The following is a 17317-nucleotide window of genomic DNA, read 5'->3' as shown; positions in this document are numbered from 1 at the left end:
TCCCACCTGGACATGCACACGAAGAATGACTGTGAGATAAAGGAATACAAGGTAAATCGAGTAAAAGGTAAAAATAGACACACGAGCGTAAGAGATGCTGAAATGTGTCGCGTTTTCCGATTAATATGAATGGAATTCTTGGTGCAAACATTGGCCTGCAGTTCTGGTGTTTGTGTGTTTATGTTTTATTCTCTCTTTTTTATTGGGCGTGGCATATATATTTGTAATCACTAACGTGAAACGGCCCCATAATGTTCTTCTCTCTCTCTCTCTCTCTCTCTCTCTCTCTCTCTCTCTCTCTCTCTCTCTCTCTCTCTCTCTCTCTCTCTCTCTCTCTCTCTCTCTCTCTCTCTCTTTCTCTCTCTCTCGAATTGACCTGTATAAAACCAGTCTTGCTTTTTCGGGTACTTCAGTTTGGAATTCACTTCCATCATCCTTTAAGCACTTAAAGTCATTAAAAAGTTTTTAAAAATGTGTTAAAAACCACTTAATGTCTGAGTAGTTTAACGCCTTTTCATTTACCACACTTAGTATTACGTCAAAGATATGCTGTGCATTTAATATTCTGAACATATTTTTGTTGTACTATTTCTACATGTTCGATTGCTACCAGCTTGTATTTATAATTACCTGCATAGTATGCATTTGATTTTATGAATAACCACATATGTATGCTCTTCATGCATCATCATTATCATCGTTATCATCATCATCATCGTCATCTTTATTATCACGTGCTGAAGTTTTCCGACCTCCTTTTTTTGTTGGTTAACTTTTTAACTTTTTAAGTTTTGATATTTTATAATTATATAATTGTGTGTCTATGGGTCCCAAGGACAGAATTGTAAGAAAAGGCGTAGCCTTAAATCTTAATCCTTGTTAAATAAAGTTCAATTCAATTCAATTCTCTCTGATAAGGGGCAATCTCTCTCTCTCTCTACATGTATACTTTGTTTTTCCCCCGTGTTTACCGGGATTCCGATATGAAAACATAACCTACAAGTGCCAGTCCTTCGCAAGAGAGGGGAGACAGTCGGTTTGGCTGTAAACACACGTCAGATGTCACTGTTTACCGGACATGTCACAATGCATCATATTTCCAACACTCACCAAAAAAAAAGAAGAGAAAAGTAAACATGCTAAACGAGACAGTGTGGTAACAAAAACGTCACAGGTAGTGTGTGTGTTTTTACTCCTCATTTTGTTTTCAAGAGAGGAGCTGGGGGAGGGGACAGGGGGCTGGGTATGGGGGAGGGGGTGTCAAAAAAACAACGGAGACCTTGATCTTGACAATGAGAATGTATGAAGTGTAAGGACGCGTATAGTTTTCTCGCACCTCGCACCTGTCTTAGCCCCCCCCCCCCCCCCCCCTCTCTCTCCCCGCCTACCACACACACCCCTTTTACTGTGACATGTGGGACATTCATCATTTACGAGAGAGAGAGAGAGAGAGAGAGAGAGAGAGGGAGAGGGAGAGGGAGAGGGAGAGAGAGAGGGAGAGGGGGGGGGGAGAGATGCATACGTCAATTGTTGTTAACCTATCAACCCATGCCCAACATGACGGCTCCTGAGCTTACCTCCTGCTTCATTTTTCTCCTGGATATGAAAGTATGGATCATTCGCGAACAAAGAATTAGTTTATTACTAACAAAAAGAAGGACGGAAGGCAATTTGATAGTGGGCCCTTGAAACACAAGTTGTGTTCCCTTCCAGCTTTTCCTTGTGCGAAAGACAACACTAGAGCGAGAGAGACCTTGGACTTGATGGAATCACGAAGTCACGTTTAGCCAATGTTGGCCCAGTCATGATTTGCTCTCTGTCTCTCTGTCTGTCTCTCTTTCTCCAGCCCTCTCTCCCTCCTTACCTCTCTACCTTCCGCTCCCCAAGGACAGATTGTAAGAAAAAGCATAGCCTTAAATCTTAATCCTTTTAAAATAAAGTTCAATTCAATTCAATTATGTCCCCCTGCTTCCCGATCTCCCTCCTCTACCCTCTTCTCCCTCTCTTCTTTTAGCTTTCTCTCCCTTCTTCCCCCTCTCTCTCTCTCCCTTCCGCTCTATACGAGTACCTACCTCCTTCTCTCTCCCTCGATCTCTCCTCATTCGCTCAGCCTCTCTCTCTCTCTCTCTCTCTCTCTCTCTCTCTCTCTCTCTCTCTCTCTCTCTCTCTCTCTCTCTCTCTCTCTCTCTCTCTCTCTCTTGTTTAGTCCCTCTTTAGGGCGAGGGCCAGATGCAAAAAAGCATATCTATGCTTATTCTTGTCACCCTCGAAAAATAAAGATTTGTCATTGTCATTGTCAATGTCACTGTCTCTCTCTCGTCCTTGAGTTTTCTCTCCCTCCTTCTCCCACTCTCCCTCCTTTCCTCTCTCTCTCTCCCCCCCCCCCCCCCGGCAACTCTCTCGCTCTCCCTCCCCCTCTCCGTCTCTCCCTCTTTTTCTCCTTCCTAATTTCACTTGATCTGTTTCTGGCTCTCCCTCTCTCTCTAAGTCACCCCCACCCCTCTCTCCTCAAGAAAAATCGTCTGGAACTTGTACAGTACACAGCTTGGCCAAAGCACACAGTTGTTAGCCCTCTATTGTGTGTCACCATGATCTTTAATCAGTCGTTTCTGCTGGACATAAGTATTGTTCCGGTCAGTCAAGCGTAAAATGGAAAAGCAGTGATAACGGCCCGTGTGTACGCTTGCACATTTTTAAGTTGTTAGTATACCGAGGGCTAACAGTTTGGCTTCAGCAAGATTAAGCTATGGTTCGGATTGGGATTAACGTTTCTTGAAGTCTCCTGTAAGACACCAAGTGAGAGTGGATAGCTGTGAGTTAAAACGGTGGGTCAAAATTGTTCGTTTTGTTTATAAGTACTGCGATTTGATGTTGTGAATTCTTATATGGTGTTTACTGTGTTTTTTTCTAATTAATTCTTATATGGTGGCATTTGTTAGACCTGTTGTAAGTTCATTCTGCACTTAGAGTCAAATGCTGGACTTTGTGAAGAGGTTTTGACAAATGGATTGTTGTATTGTTAGCACCAGACCAGTTTAAAACACCAGATTTGACGTTGCCAACTCCTTCGAAGACTATTTATAATATTGTCTCATCTGATGTTATTTTAGTTCAGTTGTTTCAGTTTCTTGCATGAAAGATAATAACTTGTTTAACACTGAGTTATGTACTCCATATTATTTTCAAAGACAAAATAACTTTTATTTTAATTTTAGAGATCCCTGCCGTGTTGAAAAAAGAAAGAAAATATGACTGTTGATATAGTCTTTCAGTTAAATCAGCGATTCTAGAAAATGGCCGAAATCGTATCTAAGATACAAAACTGACATATTCTTATACTTAAATAAAAAGAAAACACACCAGTAACCAGGTTAGGCCCCCCCAAAAAATTGTCTGTTTCTGGTAACATGGCTAAAAAAAATAGGGTAGGTAGGTCGGGATTTTTTTTTTATTTTATTTTTTTTTTTTTTAACCCCAAATGTAGACCAATAAAACTAACTTTAAAAATCGCGCAAAGAGACTGGATTCACTATACATAGAGACAAGACACTCAACACATTTACAAATCGTCAGCGGACTTTCGTTTTCACACGTTTTTGTTGTTCATTTTCTCACCCTGTCCTTTACCACCAAAAAAAAAATAAAAAAATTTGAGTTTGGAAAAAAAAAGTTTAGGGTCGGCGCCGAAACAGAAATTATTTTTTTTTGGCCTTAGGTAAGTTTAAATCAATATTTCGGCATGTAACGGTACTGCCTTATTCTTATACTATAAAACGAAGGTCTTACTGAAACCTAATCTATTCTGTGTCTCTGCCGGTGAAATCTCTATTCTGTCCGCTTGCTGTCAGTCATTGAAATGTGTGTTTGTCTGCAGCATGAATTTGCATTCTGTGTGTCCGCCACGAAACCTAATCTATTCTGTGTCTCTGCAGTAAACATTTCGTACGAAAAAGTTACTCCCTTTACGAAAAAAACACTCTCCCATTGCACGAGAAAATTACTCCCCAAGACAGGTGAGTTCCGAGTAAACATTTCGTACAAAAATGGTACTCCCCTGACGAATAAATAACGAATAAATTACTTCACCCCAACACGAGCAATTTAACTTCCCATGCCAGGTGTACGAAATTTTTACTCCCTTGTCCCCTGTTAGTCTTGGTGGTGGAAGGGGTGGAAGGAGGGTAACGCGACATTCGTGTGCGCGAGATCACTTATTAGCATTATCCCTTCGCCCGCATCCCATTTTTGCGTACGAGATTGTTACTGGAAGTAAAAACAAGTCGCGTAAGGCGAAAATACAATATTTAGTCAAGTAGCTGTCGAACTCACAGAATGAAACTGAACGCAACGCAACGCAGCAAGCCCGTATACTCGTTGCATCGTCACTCCACCGCCCGTGGCAAAGGCAGTGCCCGTGGAATTGACAAGAAGAGCGGGGTATTCGTTGCGCTGAGAAGGATAGCACGCTTTTCTGTACCTCTCTTCGTTTTAACTTTCTGAGCGTGTTTTTAATCCAAACATATCATATCTATATATTTTTGGAATCAGGAACCGACAAGGAATAAGATGAAAGTGTTTTTAAATTGATTTCGAAAAAAAAATTTTGATAATAATTTTTATATATTTAATTTTCAGAGCTTGTTTTTAATCCGAATATAACATATTTATATGTTTTTGGAATCAGCAAATGATGGAGAATAAGATAAACGTAAATTTGGATCGTTTTATAAATTTTAATTTTTTTTTACAATTTTCAGATTTTTAATGACCAGAGTCATTAATTAATTTTTAAGCCACCAAGCTGAAATGCAATACCGAAGTCCGGGCTTCGTCGAAGATTACTGGACCAAAATTTCAACCAATTTGGTTGAAAAATGAGGGCGTGACAGTGCCGCCTCAACTTTCACGAAAAGCCGGATATGACGTCATCAAAGACATTTATAAAAAAAATGAAAAAAACGTTCGGGGATTTCATACCCAGGAACTCTCATGTCAAATTTCATAAAGATCGGTCCAGTAGTTTAGTCTGAATCGCTCTACACACACACACACACACACACACACACACACACACGCACAGACAGACAGACAGACACACATACACCACGACCCTCGTTTCGATTCCCCCTCGATGTTAAAATATTTAGTCAAAACTTGACTAAATATAAAAATGGGGAGAAAAAATTTCGTGGAGGGAGTAATTTTTTCGTGCCTTGGGGAGTTCTTTTCTCGTACGAAAAGTGTAGCCTACTCGGAGTAAGAATTTCGTACGAAATATTTACTCCGGAGTAAATTTTTCGTGGAGTAAAAATTTCGTGTTACACCGGCGAAATCTCTATTCTCCCCGCTCGCTGTCATTGACATTTGTGTTTGTCTGTGCAGCATGAATCTGTATTCTGGTTGTCCGCCACCCTTTAATGGTACCACCCACCTCGTATTAGCGATCATGTACACAACCAAAACTATACATATCTTACTGTGCTGCATGGGTTGAAATCATTCTTCCACATGGACACATGCCAACAATCTACAGTCTAAGGGGAAATATGTGCTGAGTGAGAATTTTAATGAATTAATTTCGTCAGTGACACTGGGCGGGGATGTAGCTCAGTCGGTAGCGCGCTGGATTTGTATCCAGTTGGCCGCTGTCAGCGTGAGTTCGTCCCCACGTTCGGCGAGAGATTTATTTCTCAGAGTCAACTTTCTGTGCAGACTCTCCTCGGTGTCCGAACACCCCCGTGTGTACACGCAAGCACAAGACCAAGTGCGCACGAAAAAGATCCTGTAATCCATGTCAGAGTTCGGTGGGTTATAGAAACACGAAAATACCCAGCATGCTTCCTCCGAAAACGGCGTATGGCTGCCTAAATGGCAGGGTAAAAAAACGGTCATACACGTAAAATTCCACTCGTGCAAAAAAAAAAAAAAAAAAAACCACGAGTGTACGTGAGAGTTTTAGCCCAAGAAGAAGTCAGTGACACCTATATGTCAATTTTCCAAATTGATTCGAACATGAATTCTCCCTCTGCACGGGGAGCAACCAGACTGTTGATTTGTGGTATATGTGCAAGTGGGGATAAAAGCCGTTTGTCCCGAGGGACAGCTTGGACGTATCTGTAATGGTTGATATGATCGCTTATGACGGGAAGGAAGGTACTGTTAATTACGCGGCATTCTCGGTCACACGTTTGTGTAAGTGTGTGATATCCTTTTATATATTATTCGGGGGAACATGTTTGGGATCAAACACTCATCGCATGAATGATGGATAGAAAAATGTCCCCCGCATGCTGTATTGCCTTCCTGATTCTAACAATGTCGGTATTATTACTTTTTTCTTGTTTTCTTTTTTTTTAACCTCATACACACGGCGGCGTTCCGCTTTCAATCTGACGGGAGAATCAATACATTATAGATTTCGGGTGTAGAAAGGTGTTCATAAGCTGACCTAGATTCTGATGTTGTTCTATTATTCCCCCCCCCCCCCCCCCAGCCCCCCCCCCCCCCCCAACTTAATCCTGTCTCGGGGCTAAAAAAATCAATAACCCTTGATTTGTGTGTTTTTAATACTGGCTTAGGAATTGGCATCCGCTTTTGATCTAATTACTGATTTGATTCTTTAACTGTCAGGCGTTATTCATCTACTGCAAGCTTATGCGTGTATGTAGACAGTAGTGGAGCAGAATGGTCTCCGTGTCAGTCGGTGTCAAGAAAGATCGAATCACAATGGCGTGTTTTTGTTGGCAGTCAAGTTCATTGTACTGGAAGTTTATTAAAACATGAAGGGTTTGAGTCTTGGCAGTAGCTTAAGGTGTTGACATTCATTGTGTGGAAAGCAACGTAGGACTGTGCGACGAGATTGTTCTTTTGTCGAGCATTGCGACGAGAAAGACAATATTCTTGTCTGGCGTGTTTTTGTTGGCAGATAGATTCCCTTGCGGTTGGGGTTTATTCAGTAAGTTGGTAGCTCATCAACTGCAGAATATCATCATGTGATTTCTTTATGAAGGTACTTTGGTTGGGCTGCATGACCATAATTTTTGCTGATAACCTCCATGCTGCACGCGATAAGAGAAGTGAATAATTCAACATGAGGATTAACCGGCATTGTGTTGTATAACTGACGGTTCGGTGTATAATCACTAACTAGAACACTCGCGTTTGCGGATGATCTGTTCACTATCGTAACTAAACTTTATTGAGCGGTACTTGGCATTTGTCTTCAAGTTTTCAAATGTGAAAGCTTCGACTTTCTCTTCTTTTTATATTTAGTCAAGTTTTGACTAAATATTTTAACATCGAGGGGGAATCGAAACGAGGGTCGTGGTGTATGTGCGTGTGTCTGTCTGTCTGTCTGTGTGTGTGTGTAGAGCGATTCAGACTAAACTACTGGACCGATCTTTATGAAATTTGACATGAGAGTTCCTGGGTATGAAATCCCCGAACGTTTTTTTCATTTTTTTGATAAATGTCTTTGATGACGTCATATCCGGCTTTTCGTGAAAGTTGAGGCGGCACTGTCACGCCCTCATTTTTCAACCAAATTGGTTGAAATTTTGGTCAAGTAATCTTCGACGAAGCCCGGACTTCGGTATTGCATTTCAGCTTGGTGGCTTAAAAATTAGTTAATGACTTTGGTCATTAAAAATCTGAAAATTGTAAAAAAAAATAAAAATTTATAAAACGATCCAAATTTACGTTCATCTTATTCTCCATCATTTGCTGATTCCAAAAACATATAAATATGTTATATTCGGATTAAAAACAAGCTCTGAAAATTAAATATATAAAAATTATTATCAAAATTAAATTGTTCAAATCAATTTAAAAACACTTTCATCTTATTACCTGTCGGTTCCTGATTCCAAAAACATATAGATATGATATGTTTGGATTAAAAACACGCTCAGAAAGTTAAAACAAAGAGAGGTACAGAAAAACGTGCTATCCTTCTTAGCGCAACTACTACCCCGCTCTTCTTGTCAATTTCACTGCCTTTGCCATGAGCGGTGGCGGTCTTGCTGAAAAATGGCATTGCGTTCAGTTTCATTCTGTGAGTTCGACAGCTACTTGACTAAATATTGTATTTTCGCCTTACGCGACTTGTTTTTTTTTAAACTAGCTGATCGCTGCTTACGTGATACACATTTTGTAAATGTGTTTCCTAATATCAGAAAGTCGATAGTTTCCATCCTTCGTGGACGACGTCCAAATGAAAAAAAACATAGTTTCTTTTATTACACCCCCGGTATAGGGGTGTGTATAGGTTTCGGTCGATGTGTTTGTTTGTTTGTGTGTTTGTGTGTTTGTGTTCGCATATAGATCTCAAGAATGAACGGACCGATCGTCACCAAACTTGGTGAACAGGTTCTATACATTCCTGAGACGGTCCTTACAAAAATTGGGACCAGTCAAACACACGGTTAGGGAGTTATTGGTGGATTAAGATTCTACAAGGACTTATACAGAAACATATTCATGGTCAAAGGGAAATAACCTTCTCAGTTGGTGGCAGTGAGAATGGGTGCAGTGAGAATGGTTATTTCCCTTTGACCAACGGGGGTGTTTTTCCTACCTCCGAGGAATTTCTTGTTTATGTTTGGTCCAGGCAATTATCGTTTTTATCATATTCTTAAATATGCAAATTTTACTTGTGGAAGGGAATTTGCTCACATATGCACACAAAAAAACATTAGCGCAAGATCTTTGTACAAATGAGAATTTTAAAAAGGTAAATTTATTTGAATGTTTAATCATGGACAAAAGGAAACATTTGATTCGAACTTGGATCGATCGGTCAAAAAGGTGGACACACAACAGACAATGATAATGATAGATGGTCAATTTAATCCAGAGACAGGGGATCATTTATAATTACCGTACTTTCCGGGTCATAAGGCGCGACTTTTTTCCTCGAGTTTGACCCCTGCGTCTTGTATAACGAAGCGCCTAATCCGTGTATGAAATACGAAAAAAATCAAAGAGACCGCCTGAGTACCAGTCAAACAACTTGTGATAATGCATGTTTCAGCTACTAGGTACTACCCTGGCCAAGTTTCCTCTCAAGACATCAAAGAGACCGCCCCATAGGTTAAACTCGGTCACTGACCCCGGTGCAGGAAGTGTTTCCTCTCTCAGATCTATGACAGGGGAACCACCTCTCATAGCAAAAACTGGGTCATTGACCCCTGGGAAGAAGGTCAGTGTCTAAACAAGGCAACCCAGCTATCACAATGGACCTGCCTTTGATCTCCCCGCACACACAGAGCACACATATTTCCACTCTGTATTCTTCCTTTGATGTGCGGCTTATTTTCATTCTTCGACCGTTTGTTACCGGTATACTTTTTTAATTTTGGTGCGCCCTATCGGCCCCCTGCGCCCAATGGGTGACTGGATTACAATTTTGTTTAAAAAGAAGGGGGTGCGCCTTATGCGCTGTAGCGCCTTGTAACCCGGAAAATACGGTAGGCCTACTATTTGACTGTTGTGTATCGCGTTCGTCTGCACTGTTTGCTTGCTTGAATGTTCACACAATATAGACACACAACAAAGAGAGAGAAAAAATACTGCCTGATGTCGCACTTAAATTTCGGCAAAAAGACCTCGCGAAGTCAACTTCGGGGTTGAAATAAACAAAAGTCCGTTATCCGTTGAACTGACGCGACAGGCAAGACAAGGGAGGGTAATGCAGTAATATTGTGCGCGTCTTCTGTTGTCATCCTTTGAGATCGTTGGAATCTAGCACCAAGCTGACTTGTATCACAACAGTCTCTCCTGTCGTGTGTGTGTGTGTGTGTGTGTGTGTGTGTGTGTGTGTGTGTGTGTGTGTGTGTGTGTGTGTGTGTGTGTGTGTGTGTGTGTGTGTGTGTGAGAGTGCAGGTAGAATGGATGTGGGCCGCGTACGCGCCTGTCGGGAGTACTTTGGGTGTTCCTACTTCGTATGTTTTATTGTTTTTATGTTTAGGGTTGTTGTCATATGTTGTTTTAAGAGCAGATGAACCACACTTTCCCATCCATTGTTTAATTGTACGGACAATAAATGATCTTATGTTATGGTATGTCTTGTGCCTGGTTGCTAGGCGTGTTGCTGGGTCACCATGGTTACATGCGGCTGCTGGAGGGGGACATGCAAGAGGCAGGTACACTGCTGAAGGAGGCCGCCGAGACCATCTCGGAACTGACAGGCAACCACGTGCTGAGGGCCGCCATCCACTTTCACGAGGGGCTTTACAGGTGAGTCAAGTTTTTTTTCCCATTGTGTTTGTCCCAGCAATTATCGTTTTTATCATATTCCAAATTATAAAAATTGTACTTTAAAAGGGTATTTTGAGAAGAAAAAAAGCACGTAATACCAGAATACAATAGTGAGATCAATGCTTACGTTCATGAAATCCACAGTAATTTGAATCAAGTCTTGTGTCGCTGCATGACATAATCAAAAGAAGATGTATACCCATTCATGTCTCCAATATAAATGACAGGGGCCAGCTTGGAGAATTGGCACGATCCAAGTCGAGCCTAAAACAGTGCTTGGCTTTACGTCAGCAGTGGCACGGCCACGAGCACCCCGAGGTGGCAACAACACTGCTGGCCTTGGCCAGGGTCAACAACATTTTAAATGGCATCAAATATGAGTGAGTATGTTTGTAGCGGTAGTATTAGTGTTTTACGTGTGTGTGTGTGTGTGTGTGTGTGTGTGTGTGTGTGTGTGTGTGTGTGTGTGTGTGTGTGTGTGTGTGTGTGTGTGTGTGTGTGTGTGTGTGTGTTGTCAGAAGAGAAATTGAGTGAGGTTGTATGCGTCGTTCATGTGCAATGGTATACCATCAGACACTTTGTAAGGTGTTAGAAAAGACCAAAGGGGGGAGAGAGAGACTTGGGTAAAAGTCACCAGAAAGGGATTAGAGCTATAGTAATTTAAAGTAGTATACGGACTTGCAGACCAGAGGTTGTTTGATTCAAGTGAGCATACAGCCACGAAGGAACGTGTGGTTTTTATTATTGTATTTTGGTGGGTTTTTTAAAACTTTTTGTGTGTTTACTCTCATGTTGGCTGGCACGTGACCCCCGTTCTGATGTTCTTCGTTTTCACCTGCAGCTATGACCAGCGGCAGGAGACGAAGAAGCTGTACAGGAAAGCACTAGCTGTCAGTGAGAACTGTCTGGGCCGCACACACTTGCAGGTGGCGGAAATCCTTGCAGAGCTAGGTAAGCCCACTTATCCTTTTCACTTGGGGCAACTATTGATGATATAACTGACTCCAGCACAAAATTAACAAAATATAACTTTAAAAGACAGTCCCACACGAAAGACGCTAGGGAAAAACGTCAAACTCCCTGTTTAGCCCTGTGTTGGGTTGGTCGTCACACTGAATGAATCAACATGTTCACCATTATTTTAGTATGTGGCGTCACTTCCATGGGGCTAATTCTGGAGACTGCTGGGTACACGTGGGTGCATTGTCGGTAAGAATTAAATCTCTGCCTGAAAAGTCTTAAGAGCTGCAAATACCATTGAATGATCCTCTACCGTATATTCCTTGGTTAAAGGTGGTCGTCTACATTTTACTTTTTTTCAATAATCTTATGGTTAGATTTCGATACAAAATTATGTCAGATGATGAATGAACCATGGGGAAAAAAGTTATAGAAAAAAAATATATGTAAAAAAAGATTTTATTTTTGGGTAGCGTGACTCACGCTTCCAATATTTTGTTTTCTGTTTGCTGAGAACATGTGCTTTGCCTAAAAATACTGACCACTCAAATTCATGTCACTATGCTTATAGCCACGCCCAAACACGTGCAGCAACAGTTTGACACTGGAGCGCTGTCCACGCTTTTTTTTTAAACGCACGAAATGCACGTGATTTGAGAGGAGTTTTGCGCTTGGCATTTTCCAAATAAGGATATCCTACTATGAGTACTACGCTGGAATACTACAATGAATTTTCAAACGGCTGCACTGGCTTCGTCTTTCCTGATCGAAAGGGGGTGTATTGTTGATATTTGTAGATAATAGACTCTGCATTTTAATGGTCAAATGGCGATTTCGGTATAAAAATGTAGACAAGGACCTTTAATACCCTTTATCATTCCTGCACACTGCTGCAAGAATGCTTGTGAAATGTATCAGAATTCTGGCTTCAGGTACTGGTGTAACACGAAATTTTTACTCCACGAAAAATTTACTCCGGAGTAAATATTTCGTACGAAATTCTTACTCCGAGTACACTTTTTGTACGAGAAAAGAACTCCCCAAGGCACGAAAAAATTACTCCCTCCACAAAATTTTTACTCCCCATTTTTTTTTACTTCCAGTAAAAAATCTCGTACGCAAAAATGGGATGCGGGCGAAGGGATAATGCCAATAAGTGATCTCGCGCACACGAATGTCGCGCTACCCTCCTTCCACCCCTTCCACCACCAAGACTAACAGGGGACAAGGGAGTAAAAATTTCGTACACCTGGCATGGGAAGTTAAATTACTCGTGTTGGGGTGAAGTAATTTATTCGTTATTTATTCGTCAGGGGAGTAACATTTTTGTACGAAATGTTTACTCGGAACTCACCTGTCTTGGGGAGTAATTTTCTCGTGCAATGGGGGAGTGCTTTTTTCGTAAAGGGAGTAACTTTTTCGTACGAAATGTTTACTCCGGAGTAAAAATCTCGTGGGAATAATTTTTTCGTGTTGCACCGGCATATATATGCATCCAGGAGACGACTAATCGTAGCTGAGCTTGCGGAAGTTTTGGACAGTAAAACAATACGAACTTGTCTTAAAAGGGTGATCGAGTGTTTGGGGGGGGGAGAGAGAGAGAGAGAGAGAGAGAGAGAGAGAGAGAGAGAGAGAGAGAGAGAGAGAGATAAAACAATGTTTGACTTTAAAGGCACAGTAAGCCTCCCGTAAACCATCACAGAGCTCCCCGAGCGTCTAAATACAGTACAAGCATACTTCCATTTGAACGCTCACCGAACGGGAACATCCTGGCTGCTTTCTGTCGAGCGTGAGACATTTTCAAAGAATTTATTTTCGTAGACTTGTTCCGTTAACAACAACGGCGCCTCGTTTTTGCGCTAGACCTAACTTTTAAAATCTAAATAATAAATTGACAGCTTGTTACACAAACATTCTTAAATCATAAAAGAATTCGTTTTTCATCAAGACAAGATCAGAACAATTCGAAGTTGTGAAAGTTTAAATAAAGAAAAGCCCGGAAGCAGGGTCACGCAAGGGTCGTAGCAGACGACGGCCCGGTTTATCAGTGCAAATCGCCGTTCCTCTCAACAGTCAAAAGCCATCGCTAGAGTTCTTGTGAACCACAGCCGTTGTTTCGTGCATAAAAAAACGTGCTATTGTAGATAAGCTCACGTCGAGTCGCATTCAAATGACTAACTATGACGACTGCATTGTGAAAAGGGAAAACTGGATCACACGGGTTCACGATGGCTCAGGGGTAAGATAAACCACGCAAAAATAAATTCTTTGAAAATTGTTCGCTCTTTACGGAGGGCACCTAGGATGTTCTCAATTGGTGAGTGTTTAAATGAAATGGTGTTTGTACTGTGTGTAAAAGCCTGACCGTATCTGTGATGGTTTACGGGAGGCTTACTCTGCCTTTAAGTTGCCAAACTTTAGAAGTGGAGTTCCTTCAATCAAAAAAGCACTCGTTTTCCTTGAAATACGTTTTTAGTAAACTTGCAAATTTCCAGGCCCTTCAAACCAGGACATTTACACATTTCCTAAAAAACATTTAGGAAATTTACAAAATTCCTGAGTCAGTGAAACAGGAAATATACACATTTACAGAAATGTTAAGAGATTTGGTAAATTTCCTGGTTTTGTGAATTTACTGTGACTTGTACAGGATAGAGCACGCGTTTGCTCTTTTCTACACGTGATAACTCTGTTTTTTCCCGCGACAGGGGAATTGTGGGCGGAAGAGGGAGGGAGGTATGCCAAGATGGAGGCCCGCCGTCTACTGCAACGTACTCTTGATATCCGTACCACAGCACTAGGTGAGGTCAACGGAGTATTCACACAAGGCTCATTTGAAACGTGATAGCCGCAGGACATTTTTCTTCATTGCATTTCAAGAACACAGACACCGTCAGGCAGGCAGACATATACTTTTTTTCGGTACAAACGAGATTATGATTTTTTCCTACTTATCTTCAGGCTTAAATCCTATGCATAAACAAGCAGACTGTATAGAATGTAGCCTTCGTGCACGAAGTTAAAGTCAGTCCGTCTCACACATGCACACGAACACACACACACACACACACACACACACACACACACACACACACATACACACACAGAGTTACCAGCAAAACACCATGATAACCCTGACCTCTAACGCAGTGACTGAACCCCTGCAGGTACCGATGACTGCAGCACCAAGGCGGCACGAGCCAGCCTGCGACGCGTGGAACTTGCCCTGCAGCCAGGCTTCCCCGACCCCGGGCTGCTGGCACGCCCCGAGCATTCCCAACACATCTCTCTCATGCCGCAGCGAGAAATGCGCCGGCCCTTAATGGCCAGCAGGGCGGGGTCCAGATCTTGCACCTCCCCCACCAACCAGTTCGGAGGGCTGGAAATCCGCGCCATGAGTCGCGAGAAGGTGCTGCTCCACAACCGTCCGGACTCCCTGATGTCCTTGGAGCGCCTCCTGGCTTCCAGACCCATGTCATCTCAGAGAGCTTCTGCGGCGTCTTCGGCGTTGGGCGGCCCGATGAGAATGGCGTGGGCCATCAAGACGGCGCCCTTGGGGGTGCGCGAGGACCTGGATGAGGAGGAGAGTGAGAAGCGCAGCGAGGGCGGGGAGGATGCGGGAATGGGAGGGGCCCAGACCAGCACGCCCCGAGGGGTGGGGCTAAGAGGGACGAGGGACAAGCCGCGCACAGTGGTGATGGACCTAGGACTGGAGGAGGAGGAGGAGCAGGAGGAGCAGGAGCAGGAGCGTGCTCGCCAGGAGCAACGCAATGCAGGTAGGCTGATGAAGCGGCGCTTTGGAATTGTGCCATCCTGTGGAGTTGTGGTTTTATTTTGTGTGTGTGTGTGGGGGGGGGGGGGGGGTTGGTTGGTTGGGGTGCCATTGATTTACTTACAACTATACATCAATTCCAATGCCGTGACATATTTTGTATACAAGTGATGTTTCAATCTGCACTAATGATTATGTTACTACTGGCAGGTCTTTGGCAGTTTAGGATTGTTGCATATTTTGCCTTTTGTTTGTGAATAGTTATGTGATGCTTGAAGCTTTAGGATGCGATGGCACTACCTGGTGCAAGCATTTTCGTAAAGCCACGGACATAAATAGGACTATGGTTAACAGCATGCTTGTTCACCAACAGCCTTGATTTTGAAAGAAACGGTCGAGGAGAACCTAGAGGAGTCAGACACACCCCACCTGGACACCTTTGCCCCCCACCTCCAAGATGGCACCATCATCATCGGGGACGAACCCGCAGGCAGCAAGCCCAAGAAGAAAGTCCAGGTAAGGGTTTTGTTTTAAATTGGTTAGTCTATCGGGGCTTGTTTTGGTACATCAACAACTTTACTAAGCAGTTACAGTCGGGCCGCAGGTGGGTTGGAACGCACTGGACCCAGGTTAGTTACATAATCAGCAATCTGAACTTCCTTTGAATGTGACTGCCCTGGGGTCAATTCAGCCAAGAGTGCCGTGAATTTCTGACTCCAATTGAATGGCATTACTGATGCCATGGATTGCAGTCATTGGAATCAGAGTGCAGTTAAACACACACAGAAACATAGATTGCAATCATTGGAATCGGAGTGCAGTTAAACACACACAGAAACATGGATTGCAATCATTGGAATCGGAGTGCAGTTAAACACACACAGAAACATGGATTGCAATCATTGGAATCGGAGTGCAGTTAAACACACACATAAACATGGATTGCAATCATTGGAATCGGAGTGCAGTTAAACACACACAGAAACAGACGCACACATACACTCGCACAGCCACACTCTCTCTCTCTCTCTCTCTCTCTCTCTCTCTCTCTCTCTCTCTCTCTCTCTCTCTCTCTCTCTCTCTCTCTCTCTCTCTTATCTGTCTTAGAATGAACAGAAGCTGCAAATGTCATCTTAAAACCGAACCAAATTTTCTGTTTTGTTAAGGGGGGCCCGGGTAGCTCAGATGGTAGATCACGGGACTTGTGATCCTAGGATCGCAGGTTCGAAACCGGGCCGGGACGCTTGGGTTAACTTTATGTGCAGACCCAGACACGGTATCCATGTCCCACCCCCGTGTCACCACAGCGGCACGTAAAAGACCTCTGTCATTCTGCCATAAATGCAGATGGCTGAAACCACCATAACACGCATACACTTGTGTATCTCATCTCAAGTCGGGGTAAAACCCGGGAACATAATTATGCCTCTGATGGCTTTGCCATGAGGGCGTAAAACTTGAATTTCTCTGTCTGTTTGGTGGTATGATTATTACTTTATCACACAGGTCCGCCCCCAGTCCACGCCGCACAACCTCTTCCAGCACTACGCCAGCATTGCAGATGGCAGCCAAGACCCGCCCAAGCCACGCCCCCGCAGTCAAAGGTCACTGGGTCAGGGTCCCCGCTCGTGGAGCGCGCACACGACGGCCAGCAGCGTGGCCAGTCACGTGAGTCGCTGCTTGGTACCCGGCCCTCATGACGTCGTCCCGCACAACGATGCCAGCTCCCTGACAGGGCCCAACGCAGGCATCGCATCCCTGTTAGGGCCCCCGGTCTGCCCGCGGCAAAACGTGTATCCTGAGGTGCATCACCGGTCTGCCTTTTACCACGTGCCGGGCCGCTACTCCACTGCGATCCAATAGTCAGTAAAGCGTTTGGTTTTTCTCTCAAGGCTGTCCTTAAATGAGCCCGAAGTCGACTTCGCGAAGTCTTTTCACTGGAAATTCAGCATCAAAGCTTCTTACCGTCAAGGTTCGTGAAGTCGACTTTTGGCACTTCTCGAAGTCGACTTTTGGCACTTCTCGAAGTCGACTTTTGGCACTTCTCGAAGTCGACTTCGCTCAATTAATTCAGTTGAGGAATAATGACTTCAAGGTTTAGTTGCACTCTGACATTTTCATCCTTGGCGAAGACTGGAAAAGTGAGGTGAAATGTCCGGGAAGGTGTAAAAGAGAAGTTGTGTCTCTTGCCTTAAAAGACTATCACATGTGGGGTCAGGTGTTTTGTCTGTAGATTCCCTAGATGCAGTGTAAGCTATAAACACCGTTCTTCTTTTGGCGTTGACGCTGGTGGGTTGAATCTTCCAGTATGTCCTGATTTATTTTCAG

The 17317-nt window shown here is 43.2% G+C and overlaps 1 protein-coding gene across 1 annotated transcript in view; it reads left to right on the top strand.

Moving 5' to 3' along the window:
- Positions 1-17317, top strand: part of LOC138964936 (uncharacterized) — a gene marked incomplete in the record, with an annotated part of 57873 nt that overhangs the window by 37805 nt on the left and 2751 nt on the right. The window contains 7 exon segments of the mRNA XM_070337017.1: positions 10083-10236; positions 10485-10637; positions 11099-11208; positions 13926-14018; positions 14385-14993; positions 15363-15505; positions 16496-16851. Of these exon segments, the coding sequence (XP_070193118.1) occupies positions 10083-10236; positions 10485-10637; positions 11099-11208; positions 13926-14018; positions 14385-14993; positions 15363-15505; positions 16496-16851 (1618 nt within the window).

This window comes from Littorina saxatilis, linkage group LG4, assembly GCF_037325665.1.
Source record: "Littorina saxatilis isolate snail1 linkage group LG4, US_GU_Lsax_2.0, whole genome shotgun sequence".
NCBI classification, from domain to species: Eukaryota; Metazoa; Mollusca; class Gastropoda; order Littorinimorpha; family Littorinidae; genus Littorina; species Littorina saxatilis.
Note: the sequence above shows the minus strand (reverse complement) of the source record. Positions and strands in the feature narration are given on the sequence as shown.